The 25,277-nt window shown below is 47.4% G+C and overlaps 2 protein-coding genes across 3 annotated transcripts; one reads left to right on the top strand and one right to left on the bottom strand.

The window, feature by feature from the left end:
- Positions 1-1,020: 1,020 nt before the first annotated feature.
- On the top strand, positions 1,021-9,838 carry SIRT4 (sirtuin 4). Of its 2 annotated transcripts, none has more exons than XM_045843555.1 (5): positions 1,021-1,057; positions 3,767-4,264; positions 6,842-7,136; positions 7,254-7,466; positions 9,532-9,838. In XM_045843555.1, the coding sequence occupies exons 2-4, from the start codon at positions 3,768-3,770 to the stop codon at positions 7,404-7,406; spliced, it is 945 nt and encodes a 314-aa protein (XP_045699511.1). In that variant the 5' UTR covers positions 1,021-1,057; position 3,767; the 3' UTR covers positions 7,407-7,466; positions 9,532-9,838. The 2 variants fall into 2 exon arrangements, with proteins under 2 accessions (XP_045699511.1, XP_045699512.1); XM_045843556.1 differs by lacking the exon at positions 1,021-1,057 and adding an exon at positions 1,081-1,112.
- Positions 9,839-14,577: 4,739 nt separating this feature from the next.
- Positions 14,578-19,782, bottom strand: PLA2G1B (phospholipase A2 group IB). Its single transcript, XM_045844280.1, has 4 exons — positions 19,627-19,782; positions 17,814-17,976; positions 17,208-17,335; positions 14,578-14,789 (listed from the first exon to the last, which is right to left on the bottom strand). The coding sequence occupies exons 1-4, from the start codon at positions 19,658-19,660 to the stop codon at positions 14,665-14,667; spliced, it is 450 nt and encodes a 149-aa protein (XP_045700236.1). The 5' UTR covers positions 19,661-19,782; the 3' UTR covers positions 14,578-14,664.
- Between the last annotated feature and the right edge of the window lie 5,495 nt (positions 19,783-25,277).

Raw genomic sequence — 25,277 nt, 5'->3', positions numbered from 1 at the left:
CGTCCTTGCGGCCAGCGGGGACAGGCTACAGAAGGCACAAAAGGCCGTCATGCCAGGTGGTTCTCCCAGCTTCAGGGACCTGTGTGAGCTGTCGCTGAAGACGCTGCTCCCAGACGACTAAGCCGAGTTACTTTGCCGATATTGACCTCCGTACCTTTCACGAGAGGACCAGGAGTCAGACCCCCGCCCGACTCCAGCCTTCGTGCAGCTCCTCTGGGCTTCAGCTCTTCACAAACTGGGGGAAGGGGTTCCCAAGGTGGTCTTCAAGGCCTCTGCTAGCTGCCCTTTGATTATGTTCTAAAACACTTACAAACTGACCCACGTCTCGTTTAGGTGAGGCCACAGAGCAGCGGTTCTCACAGGCTACACGTTGGAAACAGCTAGTAAGTTTGTAAACCCACTTGATGCCCAGGCGCTTCCCCAGATCCATTAAATCTATCTCTGGGAGTGAAAACCAGGCGTAGTGTTGGTTACTTTAGCGGTAATAAAAATGCAAGATAGAAAACAGCATTGGAGAAGTCAAGTAGGTAAACACGTTTGTTCCTGTATATTGGATTTGGCTTTATTTGTTCATTAATATGTAAAAACATCAGTTTTTTTTTGGTAGTTGGGAATGTACTTCTTGACAACCCACAGCAAGGTGGGAACTTGATTCTGTCACGGTGAGTGGAAAGGATCACTAACACTGAACTTGAGAGTGAATCAAATCTAAAACCATTATTAAGGCTTCTATTTTGAGAGAGAATGAACTCCCTAGAGCGGTTTAGTGTACGATTTTACCCTCAGGACATCAGGGTGACGATCTCCAAATACTTCTCAGAGAAGACGAGGTACTAAAGGCTTAGGTAAGATAAGAGCAGCGCACCTCGGAGGCCGATCCAGGTTCAAAACCTCTGACCTGGAAAAGCTGACAAAAGGGCACAATGGTGAAACCTGGAGAATTGTGGGACTTGTAGTTTTTCTTGCATTAGTTAAGCTTTGTAAACTACATTTCCCAAAATGCAAATCTAGCCAGTCAGTCCCAACTGTCGGGTTGGTGTCCCCTACGCTGTGGAAGGTAAGTGTGCTCTGTGAGGGCTGCCGGTTTCCAGAAGTTGTGGAGTTCTTGTAAGGTATTCCACTCCTCCCTTTTGCCCTTTGGTGGGATCTGGGAGAGAGCCATTCTTCTAAGAGAGCTTGTTTTCAGAGGGGTTTCCCAAGCCCTTTGGTCTCAGGAATTAGGACTCTGTATTTGTTTAGCTGTTCACATGTTGCCGTGGAATGTGGAGGAGAAATCGGGCTCCTGAACCTAGATCTGGAAATGCAAGCGTAAGATAATGTTTACGGGGGCGGTGTGTGTCGCTACAGAATTTCTGCATTCTATCACGTAAGACCAAAGCCTTGTTTTTACAGCTAGAAAGCAGACACACAGGGGTAAAACGTCTTGCCGGGGTCTCACTGTTCTTTGCTGTGTGCAAGTAGCAGTTTGAGGGTAAACTAAAATATGAGAATAAAGAAAAGTGTGCGTGCGCTATAATATGCTAGTAAAATAAAAAGCCGAAACAGTCTGAGCAACAACTTCATCAACACCTGGTATACCAGAACTCAAACATGCTTCCCTTAGCTTATGAAGAAATAAGACAATTCTAATATATAAAGTGGGATGTAGGTTTATGGAACACAGAGTTCCCCAAGGGATAGTATTGACTAAAATACTTGTATAAATATATTCCTCTGACAGAAGAATACTATTCCTCTTACATTAAAAAATTAATAAGCCCTAGCTGGCACAGCTCAGTGGGTTAAGTGCGGGCTGCAAACCGAGGGGTCGCCAGTTTGATTCCCAGTCAGGGCACATGTCTGAGTTGAGGGCTAGGTCTCCAGTGGTGGCCACGTGAGAGGCAACCACACATTGATATTTCTCTCTTTATCTTTCCCCCTCCCTTCCCCTCTGAAAATAAAATCTTTTTTTTAAAGATTTTATTTATTATTTTTTTTAGAGAGGGAAGGGGGAGAGAGAGAGAGAGAGGGAGAGAGAGAAACATCAATGTGCGGTTGCTGGGGGTTATGGCCTGCAACCCAGGAATGTACCCTGGCTGGGAATCGAACCTGGGACACTTTAGTTCCCAGCCCGCGCTCAATCCACTGAGCTACGCCAGCCAGGGCATTAATAGCAATTTCTTAATACCAAACATCCAGTTAATATTTAATTTTCCAATTGTCTCATAACTGTCATATTTTAAAAGTTTGGCTCAGGACTCAAACAAGGCCCAAGATTGTACGATTACAGTTTTCTAATCTACACGATGCCCCCCTTTGTGTCTCTGTATCTCCAACACTTGCAGTGTATTCACTGGAAGAAACTGATTTGTCTGTCCTGTAGCATTTCCCATAGTCTGGACTTTGCTGATTGATAAATGGTATCATCTAAGGTCTAGAGACTTCATCAGAGCCAAGTTCAATTTTATTTTTTCTGCCAGCGTCACATCGTGGGTGGTGGTGTGCCCTTCCATGAGTCTCATCATTCTGGTTCGCTCTTTTGTAATGTTGATACTCAGTGCCCAGTTCCTACCTTTGTTTTCAGCTATAAAAGTGAAGTTCTGATACAGTCTCCTTTCCTCCAGCTCCTGGTAACTACTAATCTACTTTCTGTCAATATGGATTTGCCAATTCTGGACATTTTTATATAAGTGGAATCATGATTTTGTCCTTTTGTGATGGGCTTCTTACGTCTAGCAAAATGTCTTCAATGTTTCTCCATACTGTACCATATATCAGAACTTCATTCATTTTTATAGCTGAATAATATTCCACTGCGTAGACAGACATTTTATCTGTTCATCAATTGATGATTATCTTTGGGTTTTTAAAAATATTTTATTTATTTATTTTTAAAGAGAGGGGAAGGGAGGGAGGAGAGGAAGAGAAACATCAATGTGTGGTTGCCTCTTGTGGGCTCGTACCAGGAACCTGGCCTGCAACCCAAGCACATGCCCTAACTGGGAATTGAACATGGGACACTTTGGTTCACAGGCCCACACTCAATCCACCGAACTACATTGGCCAGCGTACTTTTGCTTTTAAAAAAGTTTTTTTTAAAGATTTTATTTATTTATTTTTAGAGAGGGAAGGGAGGGAGATAGAGAGAGAGAGAAACATCAATGTGTGGTTGCTGGGGGTCATGGCCTGCAACTCAGGCATGTACCCTGACTGGGAATCGAACCTGTGACACTGTAGTTTGCAGCCCGCGCTCAATCCACTGAGCTATGCCAGCCAGGGCTTAAAAAAGTTTTTAAAACAACTTAAGAAACTGAAAAAAAAAGACAACCCAGTTTCTAAAAAACAACCCCCCCCGCAAGCTCACAGATGCAGAGAACAGACTAGTGGTTGCCAAAGGCCAGGGGGTGGTGGGATGCATAAAAGTGGTCAAAAGGCATAGAATTCTAGTTATGAAATAAATAAGTCATGGGGATATGATGTACTGCATGGCGGCTACAGTGAACAGTACTGTATTGCATATTTGAAAGTTGCTAAGAGAACAGATCTTAAAATTCTTCGTTACAAGAAAAACATTAATTCCTGTAACCATGTGTGGTGACGGATGTACCTAGACGCACTGTGGTGATCATTGTACAACATATACAAACAGATTCATTATGTTGTGCACCTGAAACTAGTGTGTTGCATGTAAATGACACATGAATGAACATCTAAAACTAGTGCATTGTATGTCAATTATGAATAAACAAACAAATAGACTTTTCACATGAGGTTTCTTTCTCTCTAGAATGAGGATGAACTTTGGGTTGACTTTCAGGGCCGCGAACGGCTGCTGGAAGGTGAACCTCAGCCAACGGTGCGCACGTGGCCGCATTGGGTTATTCGTGCCCCCGAGTCCTCCTGTGGACGCTGAGAAGCTTCAAGAGTTACAACGCTTCGTCACGCTTTCCAAGAAAGTCCTGGTGATGACCGGGGCAGGAATCTCCACCGAGTCAGGGATCCCAGACTACAGGTCCGAAAAGGTGGGACTTTATGCCCGCACGGACCGGAGGCCCATCCAGCACCGGGATTTTGTGCGGAGCGCTGCAGTGCGCCAGCGCTACTGGGCGAGGAACTTTGTGGGCTGGCCGCAGTTCTCCTCTCATCAGCCTAACCCCGCGCACTGGGCCTTGAGCAACTGGGAGAGACGTGGAAAGCTGTACTGGTTGGTGACCCAGAACGTGGACGCCTTGCACACCAAGGCGGGGAGCCGGCGCCTGACAGAGCTCCACGGATGCATGCACAGGTGCAGGAAGGTCTAAACGGTGTGAGTGCGGCAGTGTGGGCTCCGTAAGGCAGGGAGGGACCTTGGCTGTCTTGATCCCTGTTGCCATTAGACCTTGAGAGAAGGGTCTGGGAGCAAGCTGTTAAATGTGGAGTTGATCTCAGCCAACTCAGTGAGCGAATGGGGAAGGAGGGAAAGCCCAGAAAGGTACAATCATGAATGGGTTACTGCGTGGGGCAGCTGGAGCTCAATCCAGTGAGGGGCCCTCTGACTCCCTACAGCATGCTTCGGAATTCCCACTGAACCACCCGGATGCTGGGGTGTCTGTCCACCGTCTCCCATCCCTCACTGGTCAGGGATCAATCTTGGGGAATTAGCTCCCTAACACTGACTCTGCTCCTCCAAACGCTGCTTCCCTGCCACAGGAAGTTGCTTAAGAGAGGACTGTGGGCAGCGGCCTCTAGCGGTTCTGAGGGGACTAGGAGCAGAGGTCCCACCGCAAACGCTACAAACTGCGTCTCTGGTGCGCAGACAAGCAGAACACAGTGCAGTGGGCACTCGGAGCCCCGTAAACGTGCTGGAAGGAACACGTGGAGCCCTGGCAGGAATTCGTAGCTAGCCGGAGACCGCTTCTTTATCTTTAAGCCCCCAAAGTCCTCCTGCGAACTGTAAAATATTTATTGGGTGCCTACTACCTGTGGTGTGCAACTTGGCGTGGAGGGATCATAACCCGAGTATAAAACTTGGTCTCCTTTATATTTGAGAACTTTGTAATCTGCTTGAGGGAGACCCAAAAATAACATGTTTAACGACAAACAACTCCACACACGATTGTTAAACGGGGTGGTCCTTGATAGACATGCTTTATGAGTTCAGAGAACCAGATTTAGTAAAGACTGGAGAAATTGGGAGCTTTTATGGGTAAGGTAAAGCTTGGCCCCGGCTCAGCTGGGACCAGGCAAAGGAGGGGAAAAAGAGCTTTCCAAATGAAAGAACTCTTTACGGCCCAGAAGAGACTAGTCCGGAGACCAGTATGAAATCGGATGTCTGGGAAGGCTACGCCCAGCTCACGGGTGCATCTGAAAATCCGGCGGTGCAATTTGGGTCTGCTGCGAGACCCAAGGAGGGCATTAGTGGTTTCTGAGCGAGGAAGCGGCATGATAAAAATAACACTTGAGGAAGATGACACGGGGTTAGAAAGAGGGGCTCAGGGTCAGCCTGAAGGACCCAGACTAAGGAGGACAGCAGGGAACAGACAGAACTAATGACAGCCAGGGGTCCATTTAAAAAGCCCCCCCCAATCTTTCCCATTTCAAACATCCACAAAAGTAACGAGAGCACTGTAATGAACTCCCATACACCACTACTCAGATTCAAAGATTTTACATAGCTACTTATCCTTTCTCTCCATCTCTGCTTAAATATTTCAAAGCAGGTTCAACTGCTTATCATTGCAGAGGGGGTCTTTTAAATTTTAAAAAAATCAACGTAATCTGATGGCTGACTAGATAGAGGAAATGCAGAAAAGGGGATAACAAGTCTTCCCCAAGGGTTTCAGCCCAAGTAACCGGAGAAATGATGGTGACAGAGAAGCTGGGGGCGGGGCTGCGCAGGTGGCTGGAGACAGAAGGTGAACCTGACAGGTCAGGTGAGGAGCTCTGGAACCGGCCCTGACCTGTGTGGCTCAGTGGATTAGGCACCGTCCCTGGAAGCGTGAAAGGTCACTGGTTCCATTCTGGTTGGGGCCCACGCCTGGGTTGGGCGTTTGGTCCCAGGTCCTGCACTTACAAGAGGCAACCAATCGACGATCGATGTTTCTCTCTCACGTGGACGTTTCTCTTAAATCTGAAAAGAAAAAAAAAAAGATTTGGAGTTGAACTCCAGCTTGGGAGGGCGGGCAGCAGCGGAGCGCACTTAGAGGAGGGAACCGTGAGCACGGAAGCACTGAGGCGGTGCAAACAGAGCTGCTGGGAGCTTAGAAGGAAAAGACGCTGGAGGACTGAGTAGCAGGAGGAACCCACCGGACCGCCTTCGGTTCTTGCTCTCAAACAACAGCTCTTCCGTGGGCAGTGTTCGAGGGGTGGGCACGGGACAGTGGTCACGAGCAGTGGGCTTGCCAAAAGAGGGCGGGACTCCGAGTTCCTGCCCTCACAGAGCCCACGCTCTGGTGATTAGAGAGGTGACAAGAAGACACCGTGTCACGGGCACTAAGGGGAGACAGTGATTTTAGAGAAAGGATGGTGCCGGAAGGCCACACAGCAGACGAGGACAGCAGAGCACGGGGGGAAAGGCTGGTTGGGGCACTAAGGAAATCATCTGGGACGGAGGTGGCTGTCGTGCTAAGGATAAAAACGAGCTGGCAGAAGGCGAAGCAGGGGTTGTTTCGTTAGGAAACAGATGCACCTGTTCTAGGAGGTTGGAACAGGAAGGTGAGAAACGGCGGTAGCTGAAGAGGTCGTGAGGAGCTATCCCTAAACCCGGGTGACGGGAAGAGGGAGCCAGGATGGGGGTGCTCTGAGGGGCTGGGCGTGAACCGTCTTCGGCAGCCACGTGCCTCCCCAGGGCAGACCGCTCAGTGGGCCTCCTCTCTGGTTTCAGGGTCCTCTGCCTGGATTGTGGCGAGCAGACTCCGCGTGGGGTGCTGCAGGCGCGCTTTGCAGCCCTGAACCCCACCTGGAGCGCCGAGGCCCACGGCCTGGCTCCTGATGGCGACGTCTTCCTCACAGAGGAGCAGGTGCGGAGCTTTCAGGTGCCGTCCTGCGCTCGGTGTGGCGGCCGCCTGAAACCAGATGTCGTTTTCTTCGGGGACGCAGTGAACCGCGACATGGTCGACTTTGTGCACAGGCGTGTCCAAGAAGCCGACTCCCTCTTGGTGGTGGGATCATCCTTGCAGGTATCTGACTCGGTCAGGGCAGCTACCGTCCCCTTGGCCAGCCTCTCCCAGGCTCCCTGTCAGGTTCATCCCTTCCTGCGTCTACAGATCTCTTACCTGTGCCTTCTCCTTGTACAGGTGTACTCTGGTTACAGGTTTATCCTCACCGCCCAGGAGAAGAAGTTACCAATTGCAATACTGAACATTGGGCCCACTAGGTCGGATCACCTGGCGTGTCTGAAGCTGGATTCTCGTTGTGGGGAGCTGCTGCCTCTAATAGACCCACACTGACCACAGCCTGACGCTCCTGAGCCAGACGCTGGGACTTGCACCCGCATCCTGCTGCTGAAGGTAAATCCCTTCTCGGATATCAAGATTCCAGTTCCCCTTCGTCTGCAAGCACTGACAAAGTGTACGAGGTTCTAGGCTTCTTAATGTGTGGCCATTCTTAATTAATTTATTTTTTTAAGATTTTATTTATTTAGTTTTAGAGAGAGGGGAAGGGAGGGAGAAGTGGAAGAGAAGCATCTATGTGTGGTTGCCTCTTGTGTGCCCCCAACTGGGGACCTGGCCTGCAACCCAGGCATGTGTCCTGACTTGGAATTGAACTGGTGACCTTTTGGTCCTCAGGCTGGCACTCAATCCACTAAGCCACACCAGGCAGGGCCTTAATTTATTTTTTAATGTACATTAAGCTATATTGTTTGGAAGCCTAAATTCCAGGCACATAGCTATTTTCCAAAATCCGCTGTAACTTTTTTCCATTCTTAAAAAATAACAGCTTTATTGAGATGTAATAAATGTCACCCTTTAAATGTATACAATGAATTGTTTTTAGTATACTAATGAAGTTGTACATGAATTACCACTACCTAATTTCAGAACATTTTCACCATCCCAAAAAGAAACCTTGTACCCATTAGCAGTCATTTTCCATCCCCCATTGCCCCTGACTTCCTGGCGACAACTAACCTCTCTGTTCTAGACATTTCTTAGAGTATGTATGTAGCCTTTTGTGTCTGGCTCCACTTAATGTTCTCAAGGTCTATCCACATGGTAGCACATGTGAGTACTTTGTATCTACTTTATGTAGACAGCTTTGTTGGAACAAAACTCACATATCATACAGTTCATTCATTTAATGTGTAAAGTTTGTTTTTAGTATATTTCTAGTAGAATGCCACCACTTTTTTAAAGACGACTTTTCCTGGCTGGCGTAGCTCAGTGGATGGAGAGCGGGCTGGGAACCAAAGTGTCCCAGGTTCGATTCCCAGCCAGGGTACATGCCTGGGTTGCAGGCCATAACCCCCAGCAACCGCACATTGATGTTTCTCTCTCTCTCTCTCTCTCTCTCCCTTCCCTCTCTAAAAATAAATAAATAAAATCTTAAAAAAAAAATAAAGACGACTTTTTAGAGCAGTTTTAAGTTCACAGAATTAAGCAGGAAATGAAGAGTTCCCATATACCACTTGCCTTGTACACTAACACAGTATTTGTCATTCACCTCCTGGGGAACCTTTTAGCTGCTTCCAAGTTTTGTCAATTATAAATAAAGCTGCTATAAACACCCGTGTGCAGGTTTTTGTGTGGACATAAATTTTCAGCTCATTTGGGTGAATACCAAGCAGTAAGACCATTGGATCATATGATAAAAGTATGTTTCATTTTGTAAGAAACTGTCAAACTGTCTTCCAAAGTGGCTGTACCATCTGCATTCCTACCAACAATGAATGAGAGTTCCTATAACAGCCCCCTTTTAAAAACTGTTTTAACTATGCCATGGCTGGTGTGGCTCAGTGAATTGAGTAGCAGGCTGCAAACCAAAGGGTTGCCAGTTCGATTCCCAGTCAAGGCACATGCCTGGATAGCAGGCCAGGTCCCCAGTGGGGGTGCACAAGAGGTAACCACACATTGATGTTTCTCTCCCTCTCTCCCCCTTCCCTTCTCTCTAAAAATAAGTAAATAAAATCTTTAAAAAATGCAAAAACTGTTTAATTGAACTATATGTACAGAGAAGTGCACACATAAGTGGCCAGCTTGATGAAGACCTACACTCCTACAGCATCTGGATCAAGGAACAGAACATTCCTAGCACCCAAGAAGTTCCCTTGGCACAAGCACCTTTTAACTAGTTTCTTAGTACTACTTTGTAAGTTTAGATGATGCAGAAAAGTAAAAAGAACACAAATTACCCATAATCCCACCACTGAGATGACCAAAGTTTAACATGCTGGTATAACTAAAGCTGTTTTTACACATATTGAATCATGGTGTTTTATTCTATCCTATTATATAGTTGCCATATTTATGTGTCTTAAAAGCTGTAGGTTTTTGAATGGTAGGCTGATGTTCCCAACCATTTCCCCTACCCTACTCTTGGCTTATTTTGGCATGAATTTGTTTTATTGCTTTTCAGATCCCTAAGGATTCATCCCTTCTCCAATTGAAGTTCAGAGTGCAGCCTGTAGAGGGCAGCAAACCAACGTCTCTGCCAGCCCGGTTCAGAACCTGCAGTTTCAGAGCCAAGGAGTTTAGATCTTTAGGCTGATGAGATTTGCCCCTGAAAACAGACTTTTTCCAAGCAGGAGCTTCTCCTGATAGGAAAATTCCTAAACTGCTTTCACTTCCTTTTTTATCTCATCAAGAAGGAGAAATGGCCCAAGAACTATGTAGGTCAGAATGGTCTTTGGAGTAATAACCCAGGGATTGCACTAACGTGTGTGTGTGTGTGGCGGGGGCGGGGGGGGGGTGGTGGGTAACGGTGGGGAGTACGGGGGGAAGGAAATTACTTAATTTATAATTCTGATTGGTTAGATATCTTTAATGGAACCACTTTGGTTTATTTCTTGAAAAGATAAACTATACTATGAATGAATTTCTTATTAACCAAGGAATAAAGGAATCCTTTTAAAAATGGCACACCAGTTGTGGGCTGTATGTTTGTATCTTTTAATCAGCTAAAAGCAAATAGGACTTTGAGACGTGCTTCTCTAAGGATTTCTGCTTCATTTCAGCCAGAATGAGACACCTGCCTTGAACCTGGTCTACAGAGAGGAAACAGTGAATTCCCAAGTGGGACCTTAAATTGATTTCTTTCTGCCGGGGAAAGCAGTTTAAGACGTGTGTGAATGCTGCACTAGCCAGACAGAATCATTGTACCAGGCCAAAGCTTTCTGCACAATCTCATCAAAAAGTGAAGCGGATGAAAGGATCACAGCCTATTCTGTGATTGCGGTCTTTTGTCTACAATTAGGGCAAGCAATACACGTTCATTCTGCACCTGCCGAGAAAGCAGATTTCAGTTAACTGGGATAACCCAAGATCTTGAAAACACAAAGCGTTCTTTCCACCTGCACAGCTGTAGGTTTGCCCACAGCCAGTAATTAATTCTGAAGAGGTGTAATGTAAGGTTGTTGTAAATCTTGTTCCTTTTTGCAGATGGAGATCCTTTCGAACCAGATTTGCTCAATTATCCAGAGTCAGTACCAATAATTGTATTCAATCTGGGTCTTTTGAATCTCAAGCCATTCTTGTCCACAAAACTCATGAATGGTCATGGACAGGCACTGTGTTAAGATACGAAGGCTACAAAGATACAACTTCTTGCTCTCAAGTGGCTCACGGAGGATATGCTATCTCCCCAGCCTCATTCTCTCCCAGGAAATGACGAGTCACACAAAGATTGACAGGCTAAGAAAATTCAGTCCATCCCCCACTCCTTTTTGAGGAAATTAAGACCCAGACTTACCTAAGGACACAGTACCTAGATTCAGAGCCAGGACTAGAATCCAAGTAGATGCTCTTCTCAATTCTTTTCTGTTTTTAAACAGCAATGCTTCTCATTGGAAGATTACAGTTAGAAAGAAGTCAGCCTGGAGTCGGAGCAGAAGCCAGCAGCACACCTGACCAAAGAGACCAGAAGTGGTTCAATGTGGGCAGTGGAGAGTGAGTGAGGTTGCCAGGGAGAGGAGGCAGGCTCTTTCATCACCTAATGTTGGCACGATTCATGAAACCAAGTCTCGAGGGCCTTAGGAATGTTCCCTTTTGTTTTCCTATTTCTTCCTGAGATGGAATTCTTTCCAAAAAATTTGCCTCAAGAGGAACTTGATTATTTCCTGAAGCGTCTCCATACTTCACATCTCTAGCTTCCCACCAGCATGGCATTCCTAACGCACTCTGAGTGCCCTTGGCTGGAATAACAAACACCTCCTAGTGAGCACTAGCAGGTTGTCACTGCCCTGGTTACTTGGTTCTCATTGCATAAGCCCAGCTTTTGACATGACTTTCGGCCATACTCTCCCTCAGTTGCTTCCCTGCGTCTGCTCTGCTATCACCATTTTAGTAAGCAGGAGGCACCAAGACAAATCAGTATACGTAACACTTGAACGGTCCTCGCCACTAACTCATGTTTTCTTTCTTATGCTGTCACAAATGGAATATCCTTTTCACTCTCGTCCCCTAAATCATAGCATTACTGAGCCCACGTACCAAGCACCATGAGAAGCATTTTACAACCCGTTAGCTCAGTAAGAATTAACCTCACAAGAGATGCTTGGGCATGAACACAGGTGTTCAGTGAATGCCGACCTCTGCCTGAGAGGATCAAAGGAAGAACAGATAAGAAATTCCAAGCTCTTAGGTTGGGCCACCACCTGTCCCCACATTGCCCTGTACTGAGATGCAGGCCTTTTTGTGCTCAAACCAGGATGAGCCGGCCACCTGGCTGTCAGGAATAGCAGAAGCTGCCACTGGACATTAATTCATTCCAGACATGTTATCCTCGTGGAGATTCAAGATGGTGCTCCAAGATGCAGATTAAAAAGGTTTTTTTTTTCATGAAAACAAAAGAAATTAAACCTATGCACGAAAGGAGAGTGCCAATGTATTAGAAAAGGAGTATAACATGGAACAGAAACTCCTCTGAGACAGGGGGATTTCCATCCATGTCCTGCTACATACTCGTTAGGTGAACTTGGGCAAGTCGTTTTATCTAATCGTCAGTCTTTTTATAAACGAGGATAATAGTAGCTACCTCATTGGGCTGTTCCGAAGATTAAACAGGGTAACGAAGCGTGTGAAGCTCACAGCAGTGCCTGGCACACTGCAAACAAATGCCAGCCACGGTAATTCGGCCGGGGGCAGAGGGCGGGATGGTGGAAGGCCGAGCCACGCCACCTGCCAAACCTTTGTGCCAGCTTTACTCCCTCAACTAGACTCCCAGGAACCTTCCCCAGAGCCCTGTTTTCTTCCCGCGTCCCTGTTTGTTTTTTAACAACTACAAATGTCTGGCTTGATGCAATGAAGCCTTTCTAAAGAAAATAAAAAGTGAATATCCGTCCTCCATTCCCTTGGGAAAATAACTTTTATTAAACATTACTACACAGCAAACACTGCATGAAGCATTTTACAACTCATCGGTTCACCCACAGCCAACCCTACCCTACCTATGAACATACGCAGTATTATTTCTTTTGAAAGAGGATGCTCCTTGCCCCAATGTCACCTAGGGTGACCAGGTCCGTGCAGTTCCTTAGCTTGCTCTCCCTCATTAGCGCATCAGAAACCCGGTGAGGTCACTGAGCAACCGTACTTTGGGAGGGAAGAAGGGCAAATCTCAAGAAACTTCCAGAACTGACTAAAGTTAGGTGCTGTAGGGTGAATAGGCATTCACCAGGCGGGAAAAGGGGAAGCATCCCAATCGGAGAGAACAAGAAATGCAAAGCGTGGGGGTCAAACCTGCAAATCCCTTCACCTAAAAAAAAATTCTTGAAGGTGGGTGCGGGGACTCAAGTGTGCACTTGGGACGACCCAGAGGCCCTTGGCTCCGCGCAGAATTCACTCGGCTCTGACCCGAGCGTTCTTCCTTCTCGCCACTGATTCCCGCTGCTTCCATTGACCCCGCCCCGGGGTCAAAGCAATGGACGTGCCCACGTGGAAACCGGCAGGGGCCCTGGGGGAGAAGGGGCGTGTGCGCAGGTGTTGGGAATCCCAGACAAGAACGAACACGGAGGGAAAATTGGACTCAACGTCACACCCACGTGTGTCCGTCTTCTCGCCACACAACCTCCACCCCCACCTAAGCCCCGGCATGACCTCACCTCCCCGGGACGCTGCCTCACGCGACCATTACCAACCACTGCGCCTGCGCCGGCGCAGACCCTACTCCCAGAGAGGAGGGGCCTAAGTCTAGGCGGCGCCGAGGTAATCCGGAGACCCGGCCTCCGTTCAACAATAGAAAAAGAGAGAGGAGGTCACGTGCCCACAACGTGACCAATCACGTTTTCTCTTCCGAAAACCCTCCTGTGGCCGGCGGGTTGACCGGGTTTGACGCAGAGGACCACGTGATTCGAAGAGGTAAATACGGCCACGTGCCTTTTTCCTCGAGGCCGCAAGTCGTGGCGCCTCCCTGTATCTTCCTTAAACCATTACTTAATCAGTATGTGAGATATGCTAATCTCTGTGGCTCCTAACACTAGGGTATCATCCCAGCGTCAAGTTACTTTCGGCCCGGTATGTTTGTTTACTCGTTTAAGCTATCCCACATGTTGTTCTAATATTCCCCGTTTCCTGTAATGAGCACTAAGCAGATGCTCATTGAAAGATCGTTAAGGGAATTTCCTCGTCTTGTCGCCTCCTCACTCTGGTGAATTTCAGTGCCAGTGTCCTAACAGAGAAACTTGGTTTGAGCAACCTAATGGTGAAGAGGTCAGGCGTTGCCGTAGGGCGAATCTAGTAAAAATCCTGATTATGCCACTTGGGTGATCCCAGGCAAGTGATTTCTCTGAGCTTTTAGATTCTCATCTATAAAATGGGGGCAGTAATGTCAACCTCACAGAGCTGGTTTGACTATTTAATGAGAGGAGCTGTAGAGAGCCCTTAGCACGGAGTGTTATGCAGTAAATGTTCAAGAAGTAGAAGCTGTTATTTATTATGACTGCAATGTAAAAATCAGCTTGTAGAGTGTGATGAAGTCTTTGAAAGGCTTAGAAAAGAATTGTAGGAAAAACGGTTTTACGTAGTTGAAAATGGAGGCAGAGAAATCAGAGGAGGGGAGATTTGGTTCAAACTGCATCAAGAGCCATCTCTTCAGGCAGGTAGGCTAGTGGTTAAGAGTGTGTGCTTCTCTTGGACTTTTCTGGGTTCATATCCCTTCTTTGCTACTTACTAGATGCTTAGCACTGGGCAGGCAACCTGTCCTATTGAACCTTAGCCTGGAAAAGTAGGATTTGCTAATAGTGGCAAAACCGTATGGGATACCCAGAGAATTTTGAGACACACTGTCCCGGCACACAGTCAATACTCAGTGGTGGTTCACCACTGTTTGGGTCTCACGGTGCTCACGTTCTGGACACATCCTGTGTGATTCAACTTCCAAGGCTGGAAGGAATGATGCTCACAAAGGACTAGGAAGAGACTTAGTCATGTTTAGTAGCTAGGGAATAAAGGAATTTCCAAACACGAGGCCTTTCAACAAGGTGCTTTACTGGAGCAGTGTAAAGGTGAAGTGGAAGGTGAAGGTCACAGGGATGATGCTTTAGAGGGGCAATACTCAATCTTTGCAGAACTTCTTTTCATCCAGGTTCTTGTACTCCTTGTTGTATGGAGCCTTTGAAAAGCAGATGGCAGCTTTGCGGTCACACTCGCAGATGAAGGCCTGGCATGCTTTATTTTTGCCTGGAAAAGAGCGAGAGGAGGGGACTCAGCCAAGGTGGATCCTGCTTTGTACAACCCGCGGGCAGGAAAAACTAACTGGGATAATTCGGTCACTATCCCATCAGCGCAAATTTAGGGTTGACAGATGAAGCAATGAAAATACCAGAATTTCAGATAAACAATGAATGCAGTGTTTGGGACATAGACTGAAAAATTGTTTATTGTCTATGTCAAGGTCAAATTTAACTGGGCAACCTGTGTTTCATCTCGAGGTCCTAGGTGTGAGGGCTGCCATTTGAAAAGCCTGGTTTATTTTGCACCCTGAAATGAGCTCCCTGCTTGGAAAACCCATATAACTACAGATCTCCGATACATAGACAGGCAATTATAAACCATATGGAAAACACTAAACATACATTTAAGGCAGCAAAGTATTTTACATTTCAACTTACTGAAGTTTAGTGAGCCGATTTTTCTACCTTAAAGCACATATTTAAAAAAATAGAGTATTATACAGACATTTACAAGAATTCAGCATGTCTATCTGTGGAAATATTTCTAAGATATTTTATTAAAGGAAAAAATAACTAGTAAAGCCTACAAAATTTGAAGGGATATATATCTAGCTGGTTATCTATGGGTAGTAGAATTTTAGGTGCCTTCCACTTTCCATGACATGTGTTTCTGTAGAGTCTGACATTACATTGCTTTGGCCTTGTCTGCTTTTGTAATCAAAAGAAACAGCACAGATAACATTTAAAATGCACATGAACTTCAGTATCCATAATTTAACTGTGCAGCTCTGCTTACCTTCAGCAATCTTATTAAAGCTTTGTTTTTCTCTGCTCCTTTCTTTTAAAACCCACAAATGTTTTCCTTGCCCAGGGAATGTCCATTAAAGCATAAATTAGTGGTTAGATTATAAAGTGCACAATGAAGTGGTTATTTAGCGAGGTATTGTTAATTAATATGAATAAACATTCTGTGATGCAGACTCCTTGACCTGGTTGGGTGGGGAGGGCAGCTGCATTAAAGATAAATTATTTGCACCCTGACTGGTGTGTCTCAGCTGGTTGGGTGTCGTTCTGCAAAGCAAAAGGTCACTGGTTTGATTCCCAGTCAGGGCACATGCCTGGGTTGCGGATTTAGTCGCCGGTTGGGGCACGTGAGAGAGACAACTGATTGACATTTTCGATGTTCACATTGATGTTTCTTCCTCTCACTCTCTTTCCTTAAGATTTATTTATTTATTTATTTATTTTTAGAGAGAGGGGAAGGGAGGGAGAAAGAGAGGGAGAAAAATATTGATGTGTGAGAGAAACATTTGATCTGTTGCCTCTCTCATGTCCCCATCCGCTACAGCCCAGGCATGTGCCCTGACTGGGAATCAAACCAGCGACCTTTTGGTTTGCAAGACGATGCCCTGAGCCACACCAGTCAGCACTCTCTCTCTTTTTCTCTCTCCCTTCCCCTCTCTCTAAATAAATAAAATCTTTTTAAAAAATAAATTATTTGAAGCCCTGGCTGGCATAGCTCAGTGGATTGAGCGCAGGCTGCGAACCAAAGTGTCGCAGGTTCAATTCCCAGTCAGGGTACATGCCTGGGTTTCAGGCCATGACCCCCAGCAACCGCACATTGATGTTTCTCTCTCTCTCTCTATCTCCCTCCCTTCCCTCTCTAAAAATAAATAAATAAAATCTTAAAAAAAATAAATTATTTGCAACTTCTGGGAATGGTAAGGGCAAAAAGGAACATGGAGGCATGAAGCTGTTTATCTTTTATGGTGGCGGGATTCTGGATAACATTTTTCTCAGCACTTTTGGACTTGAATTATGGTTATTCTGATGTTTGCACAGCTGCGACAATACCCTTCCTCTCTCTGAATTGTCTGCTCTTCAAAACTGCCTTCGGGGAGGGGGCACATTTCAGCATGAGTGCTGCATAATTTTCTGGTTAGAACCAGAGACTTTGAGGTGAAAAACAACTGAGTTCAAATGCTGGCCCTGTCACTCATAAGCTGTGTGATTTGGGGCAAGCGACTATTCCCGAGCCTCAGCTTCCTAACCTGTGAAGTGGGGTTAATAAAACCTACCTCACATGCATGCCTCACCTAGTACCTCTCATGTAATAAGAACCTAATAAATGCTAGATCTGAACTCTTTTATGAAATAACTGAACAGCATAACATGGCAGTTAAGAGCGGAGGCTTTGGAGTCCTACACATCTATGTTCAAAAACCAAACACCACTATTTACAAGTCATGTGCCCTTGGGCAAATGGCTTAGCCTTCTAAGCCTTAGTTTCTTCATCTGCAAAACGAGGATAATAATGGTACACTTCCTGGCACCAAGAACATAATCGATAAATGGTAGCTGTTGTTAATACTGTGTCCCCTCTTGCTTACTGAGGGCCCACAAGCCAACAAGGGGGTATACATACTACTGCAGGTGATCTCTGATCCAGAGCATGAATATGAGTATGTTTTAGTGTACGGGTTGTCCAGGATGAATTTGCAGCTGTCCAGCTTCTTGGCTTGGTCGTAGCAGTGGTCGTGTGTCTGGCAGCACCTGGGGAAGAGCAGGGACAGAGCTAAGACAGGAGCAGGTGCCCGGGCAGCAGGTCAGCCTGCATCTGCTCTCTCAAAACAGGTGGGGATGTTTTAGCTGACACTGCTACGGGAAGTTGTGGTTCTGTGGCTTGAAAAGTTTTGTCTCTTTATCATGTTTTTTGAAGGCGATTTTAAAAATTGTTGCAGGAATACAGTACATCCTTATGATGTTTTGTGTTGCAACATTCTGCCACTAGAGGGCAGCAGCACCCACTACCTCACATCGACGTTCCTTTTTCATCCCCAAAAAGGAGCGTTGGATTCCAGGTCCTCTTGGAACATATTTGTTTATAGGACAAGAGGTGAAAGTACGTTATCCTTAGAAAATATGCAAATCCCCTTTCTGTGTCTCTTCCTGAGATCCTTGGCTCGTGCCCTCCTGCCCCCCACCCCCCGCCCCCGCAACACTCCACTCTCCCTGCAGATCCATCACTCACTTGTCCAGCTCATCCACAGGTTTACCGGATCCACCCAGACCACAGTAGCAGCCGTAGTTGTTGTAATCTTTCAAGGGGTCGCTTCCAGGGATTGTGCACTTGATCATGTTGCGGAACTGCCACACTGCGCGCGGGCTGATGCCGCCCTCCGCGGCGGCGCCCACTGCAGGAAGACACGGCCGAAGTTCAAATTCGTCCTGGTGGGCTCCGCCAGCATCCCAGGCGCGCCCCCTTCCTGCCTGCTCACTCAGGCCCCACGCTGCCCCCCTGACTGCTGCCAGCTGCGTCAGAAGAGAGCTGGACAAAGAAACCTGGCAAAGTGACTACTGACTTTTAAAATGAAAACTGTTAAAAAATATTTTGAATTGACATCAAAGTCATATAACAAAGAATTCACTATTTTAGCCACTTAAAGTGTACAATTTAGTAGTTTTTGGTAAATTCACTGAGTTGTGCAAATATCACCACTCATTCCAGAACATTTTTATCACACCTCACAAGAACACCCTATGCCAATTAGCAAAAGCTCCTCTTTTTCCCCTCCCCTCTGGCAAACACTATTGTGCTTTCTGTCTCTGTTCGCTTTCTGTCTGCTTTCTGGATTTGTCTGTTCTGAACGCGTCATATAAGTGGACCCATACCATATGTGACCTTTTGTGACTGGCTTCTTTCACTTAGCATCATGTTTTTGAGGTTCATTTATGTTATAACACATGTTTAGTACTTTTATCATTTAAAAATTTTTTTATTTAAATACTTTTTAGAGAGAGGGGATAGGAGGACTAAGAGAGGGAGAGAAACATCTGTGTGAGAAGGAAACATCAGTTGGGTTGCCTCTTGAATGTGCCCCGACCAGGAACCGAACCTGCAGCCTAGGCATGTACCCTGACTAGGAGTCGAATCAGCAACTTTCTCTTCACAGAATGACACCCCGCCAACTGAGCCACCAGTATCATCTCTTTGTCCCCTGCCTCGCCCTGTCTTTGTTTGGTCTGCTGGGACACTGGAGTCTCTCCATGTGCTCAAGCCCCGGGGCAAAGGAGGGGCAGCAGCTGGTCACGGTTCCCTGGGAGCTGTGTCCAGGAGCAGAGGCCTGGAGCCTGCTCAGGTGGGAGTGGCTGGCTGCCCTGGCCCATCTCAGACCCCACTCCTGCTTCCGTTCCCTCTCTCTCTAATCCCACCAGCTCTGCCTTTGCAGACGCCAGATCTGCATGAAGCTACTGTGCGTGTGCGCGCGCACCCTCAGACTGGGAGCGAGACTCACTCATCTCAGACCTCAGTCTCAGGCCAGAGTTTGATACCTCGGTGGCTCTGATGCCATCGATGTTGAATAAATGAATGAACGATGGATGAATGAGGTGGGATTTGAATTCTAATGTATCAGATTCCATCTATTCATTTGATCAGCAGTGCGAACAACACTATCTCTGCTCTCATGAAGCCCATGTGGGTGAGGTGAAAAAAAAAAAAGGATCAACAAGATACACATTGCAAGCAAAGATGGGTTGCTGGGAAGACCTAGTACCAAGGCAATATGGTAGAGAGAAAGAGAGGGGTCTTCTTCCTTAGTCTGGATGAACAGGGGGGCTTTTTAAGAGGGGTTATCTGAGTTTAACCTTCAAACCTGAAGGTTCAAAGGTGCCAGCGGGGGTGGGAAGTGGATTTGAGGAAATCCCAGTACGAGAGCTCTTACGCCCCACAGGAAGCTCTAAAGAAAGACTCCAGGTCTGGCCAGCTCTGTGCCCTGTGCCCCCATCCCAGAGGGCTGAGGTCCTAGCCGAAGACGTGGAGGGAGCTGGGAAGACTTGCCTACCTGTGAGCAGAGCAGCCAGCACAAGGAGTTTCATCTTGTCCTGAAGCCGGCGAGAGCGATAAGGACTGACTGGACTTAAGGCCACCCTGTTTATAGTCACCCCGAGGCCCTAAAATAAGGCTGTAGTGTTTGCCTTTCTCCCTGCTGACTTCAGGTTGCCCTTGAGTCTGTCTGTTTTGGGTGGCTGACAAGGGAGCCCTGCCAGTAAGAGGTCATGGAAGTAGTGCGGGTCATTGGTCATCAGCACTTTTCAATGAAGGAGGTTATTTCTGAAGTCGCACACCTTGGAATCTTGGCCTTCGTTCCCACCCCTGGGCACTCAGCCCAGTTTCATCATGGGGGGGGGGTGCATAGCAAAGCTGTGGACCCCGCTGAACAACTGGGAGAAGAGGACAGGGAGGAAATGACCGCTCCTCCCTGCCTTCTCGTGTGCCTGGGTCTGAGCCGGGGGTCTCATTGAATGGTGCCATCAATCACGCACTTTGCAGGTGAGGAAACAGATTCAGAGAGGTGCAGGAACCTGCTCCAGGTCACACAGCTAGTGCATGGCAGAGTAGGGGTTCAGACAGGTATGTCTGATTCTGAGGCACACGTTTTATTTTTTCCCCCCATCATACCAATACCAGTCCCTCCCCCATTTCCTACTGTGGGTTTGTAAGAACACCCCCAAAGAAAAACCCCCAAAGTCTTGTAGAATGGAAAAGCGTTTTAGAATTGTCCTATCCAATGCCTATATAACATTTTGGGGGTGAAATGCACACGGCAGAAAATGAACCACTTCATTTCTAAAGCAAACAGTTCGGCGGCACACAGCGCCTTCACCGTGTGGAGCGACCACCAGCTCAGCTCGATCGAGTCCCGGGGCGTCCTGCCCCGCCCCCCCCCCCCCAGGGAAGCCAGTGCCGTGAGCAGCCGCTCTCTCTCAGCCCCAGGCACCTGCCTGAGCAGCTGCGCTCTCTCAGCCCCAGGCACCTGCGGTCCGCCTTGTCTCTGTAGATTTCACCTGTTCTGGCTGTTTCACGGAATAGGTACTTTTTATAATTGGATCACTCTGTGTCTTCCCGTTGCGCTCCCGTGTGACCTCTGCAGCGACCCTGTGTTCATATTTTATTTATTCATTTCCTCGTTTCTCTTGAGCAGAATTCCCACACACCCTCCAACCCACCTGCCTCATCCTCTCTCACAGTTTCACTGTTATTAACCTCATATAGCGTGGTAATTTGCTATGGTTCATGAACCATTATGGAAATATTATCATCAAATATAGTATTAATCAACCCAAACCCACAGCTTATTTCTATTTCCTTAGTTTTTTGTCTTTTTGTTTTTTTTTTTAAAGATTTCATTTTATTTTATTTTTAGAGAGGGAAGGGAGGGAGACAGAGAGAGAGAGAAACATCAATCGGGCAGTTGCTGGGGGTCGTGGCCTGCAACCCAGGCATGTGCCCTGACTGGGAATCGAACCTGCGACACTTTGGTTCGCAGCCTGTGCTCAATCCACTGAGCTACACCAGCCAGGGCTTGTCTTTTGTTTTTTTAAAGATTTTATTTATTTATTTTTAGAGAGGGAAGGGAGGGAGAAAGAGAGAGAGAGAGAAACATTAATGTGCGGTTGCTGGGGGCCGTGGCCTGCAACCCAGGCATGTGCCCTGACTGGGAATCGAACCTGCGATGCTTTCGTTCGCAGCCCACACTCAATCCACTGAGCTACGCCAGCCAGGGCTATTTCCTTAGTTTCTACCGAATGCCCTTCTCCTGCTCTGCTCTCCAATCCAAGGTCGCACGTTCCGGTCAGTGGTCATGCCCCCTTAGGCCCCTCTGGGCTGCGGCAGTTTCTCCGACTCCCTTGTTGGTGACCTTGATAGTCTGGGGGACAGTGGTCAGGTGTATCAGAGGAGCCTCCTCCACTGAAGTGTGTCTGGTGTTTGACTCGGGATTAATCTGGGGGGCTGGTTATGGGTCTGGGGGAGCATGCTCACGGAGGCACTTGAGTGCGCTTTCATCACACGGCCCTGTAATGTTGAATCGTCTCATCCCGGAGGCCCCTCGGTCACTTTCCAGAGGCGGACCCCGCGGCTCAGCCTCACGTAGAGCTGCTGTGGCTGTGACCAGAGATGAGCCCACACCCGCCACTTCCCGCTGAGCCCTTCCCCGCAGCCCGCACGGGGTTACGTTGTTGTGCGCGAGTCAGCGCGGGACCGACGGCCTCATCCTGACGCCGTGGCCTCGGCTCATGCCCCCAGGAGTCCAGCTCTCTGTGCTTTTCCCTTGAACGGGAACCGGGGCCGAGAAAAAGGAAATCCATCCGGAAGGGCTTCCCTGTCTCATCTCAAGTCCAGGAGTCCCAGGAAAGGTCCCTCAGCTAATGAGATAACACCAAACAGCATTTAGGAAGCAGATGGGGAAACTGAGGCCCAGGAAGGGGAAGCGATTGATTTTCTGCCACCTCTCTCTCCGCCGGTTTCTACATCTGTCCAGTACGGTAGCCGCTAGCCACAAGTAGCTACCTATTTAAATTCATTGCAATTAAATAATATTAAAATCCATTTTTTCAGTTACAGGAGCCACATTTCAAGTGTTCAACAGCCACACCTATGTGGCTAGTGGCTGTTGTATTGGATGGCGCAGACACAGAAGGTTCTCGTCATCAGAGAAGGTTCTACGGGACGGCTCGCTGTTCGGGATGTCGCAGAGCCTGGCTCAGAGCCAGGCCAGGGACGAGTGGGGGCTGTGAGAGTCACTGGAGGGAGAGTGGGGTTTGCTCAGAACCCCACCTCGGCCTGACGTGTGGATCCGCCTCTTTGGCCTCTAGAATGAGTGAGGGCTGCTTAAGGAAAGGGAAGGGCCGGCCAGCAAAATGCTAAGTCCCCCTTCTGTGGGTTCTTTGGGGTCAGGATGAAGCAGAGGAACAGGCACTGCTCCTGTGGAGGGTGGCCCGAGAAAGGAGGCGTAGCCGGTGCTGCAAAAACCCTCCAAGGCTAATAGTATTACCCACCCTTTTACTGAATGCTAACTCTATTCCAGGTCCCATGCTAAGCACCTGGCACAGACCTCGAAGGTAGGTCCAATTGCAAACTCCATTTTATAGAGAAGACAATGGAGGCTCAGAGAGGTTAAGAAGCTGTCCCAGTGTCACACAGCAGGACCAAGATGTGAGTTGGATCTGGTGCTTGTACTATAATATCACCTCATGACGGGAAACTGTAGTAGAGGGTGGGAGTGTGGAAAGCCCTCGGGGGCCAGAAGGAGGTTTACCCACTTCTCTCCCGGCCCTCCCTGCCCCCGCCAGCTGGAGGCGTTCCACAAAGGCAGGCTGCACAAATTCCCAGGTGCAATTCCTGCTGGGACTTAGGCAGAGAGCACCTGGCGAGGGAAGGTCAGGCAGCTACTGGAACCTTCTCTTCCTGGAAAGAGACTTGCTAAATGAGACAATCCAGACCTCCGCAGGGGACCCAGAGGTGGCCAAGGAATGGACTTGGCAGGTCACCGGGTAGCCTGTGACCACCAAGCTCCTACGCCCTTGGTGCCATGACGTCCTGCTGCCCCAGATGCACACACAGGTGTGTCCGGTACAGCTTCTCCCAGCCTAGGAAAAACACACTCTCCAGTGGAAAGAACAGCTAAGGATAGCTTCTTGGCCCCTTCAGGTGACAGCATACCCACACTCCAGCGAGGTCACACTGACCTAGTTCCTAGAAGACAAGGCTCCTGCTTCCAGGTCAAAGCAGCTACCATTGGGTGTGTGCTTCTGTATGCTTCGCACTGTGCTAAGGGCCGTGTGTGTGTGTGTGTGTGTGTGTGTGTGTGTGGTTTTTCAGCCTAACCCCAATCGCCTGGCATAGCTATTGTTGTTTCCTCATCTTCCCCTTTTTACAATGATAAAAGAGGTTCAGAGAACTTAAGTAACTTGCTTAAAGTCACACAGCTTGAAAGACAGGGTTTCAACCTGTGTACCTGCTTCTTAGTCCAGGGCTTCTAACAACAACAACAACAACAATTAGCAACAGCAGCAAACACCCCTTGAAGGCTGTGCCAGGAAAGAGACTGCGACCTTCACACAGGCTAGCCCACGGTCAAGGTCTATTCAGTTGAAGCAGCACATCCAAGTGTCTGCCAGGGGTGTCTGACCTGCGGCCCACGGGCCGCGTGCGGCCCAGCACAAAACTGTAAGTTTACTTAAAACCTTTTTTTTTTTTTTTTTGCTCATCACTTTTCATTAGTGTTTGTGTCTTTACCGTGCGGTCCAAGACAACTCTTCTTCTTCCCCCGTGGCCCAGAGACGCCAAACATGTGGACGCCCTGAACCTTTTTCCACACCAAAGCCACCCTCCTTAGCCTCTGGGTTTTCATGACGGTCTTCTAACTTATCCACCCGGAGACGGCGCGCTTTAAATATTCTGGGTGCTGGCCTCGCCCTGGACGGTCACAAGCCTCTTCTCCCATTCCACAGGCCACCTTCCTCTCTGCTGTGTCCTTGGGCGCACGGAACTCTTTAAGTCTGATGTAGTCCCACGGGTCTGTTGTTGCGTTTGTTGTCTGTGCTTTTCGATGTCCTTTCCCATAAATCATTGCCAAGCCCAATGCCATGAAGCTTTCCTCGTGTCCTTCGAGGAATCTCACAGTTTCAGGTCTTACATTGAGGTTGATTCATTTTGAGTTAATTTTTGTAGATGGCTCAAGGTAAGGGTCCAACTCCATTCTTTTGCGTGTAGATATCAAGTTTTCCTGATTCCTTTCGTTGGAAACTGTCCTTTCCACACTGGGTACCCTCGGTACCCACTGGGTACACACTGGGTACCCTTTATCGGAGGTCATTTGTCCATATTAGTGAGGGCTTATGGCTGGGTTGTCTTATCGTATTTCATTGTCTTCATGCCAGTACCTCACTGTTTTGACGACTGTAACGTTTGTAATGTACTTTGAAATCAGAAGGTGTGAACCCACCAAGTCTTTCAAAACTGCTTGGCCTATTTGGGGTCCCTTGACATTCCATATGAATTTTAAGTGCCTTTAGGGCTTTGACAGGTATTGCGCTGAATCTTCAGATTGCTTTGGGTAGTATGGACATCTTAGCATTAAGTCTTCCGATCCATGAACACAGGATGTCTCTCTGCTTACTTGTGTCTTCTTTCATTTCTTTGTGCAATATTTGGTAGTTTTCACGGTAGAAGTCTTTCACCTCCTTGCTTAAGTTTATTCCTAAATTTCGATGCAATTGTAATATAATTGTTTCCTTAATTTTCTTTTCTGGTTGTCCATTGTTAAGGGTAGAACCATGATTGATTTTTGTGTGATTTTGTATTCTGCAACTTTGCTAAATTCTTTTATTAGTTCTAACGGTTTTGTTGTTTTTTGTTTGGTGGAATCTTTAGAGTTCTTCACATATAAGATCATGTTATCTGCAAACAAAGATAATTTTACTTCCTCCTTTCCAACCTGGATGTTTTTTCTTTCTTTTTTTCTCGCCCAGTTGCTCTGGCGCTCGCCAATCCTGTGTCCAAGAGATGCGGCCAGACCGGGCTTCCTTGCCTGGCTGCTGATCCAGAGAGAAGCTTTCAGTAGAAATGTAAAAAGAAGAAAAACAGCATACCACAACACCACAATCACCCCTAACAAAAATAAAACGATTTTCAAAGGCTTTGGTCTCAAGG

The sequence above is a fragment of the Phyllostomus hastatus genome, unplaced genomic scaffold (assembly GCF_019186645.2).
Source record: "Phyllostomus hastatus isolate PE091 unplaced genomic scaffold, TTU_PhHast_1.1 phas_contig_1162, whole genome shotgun sequence".
Taxonomy (NCBI): Eukaryota; Metazoa; Chordata; class Mammalia; order Chiroptera; family Phyllostomidae; genus Phyllostomus; species Phyllostomus hastatus.
This window is presented reverse-complemented; position numbering and strand designations above follow the sequence as displayed.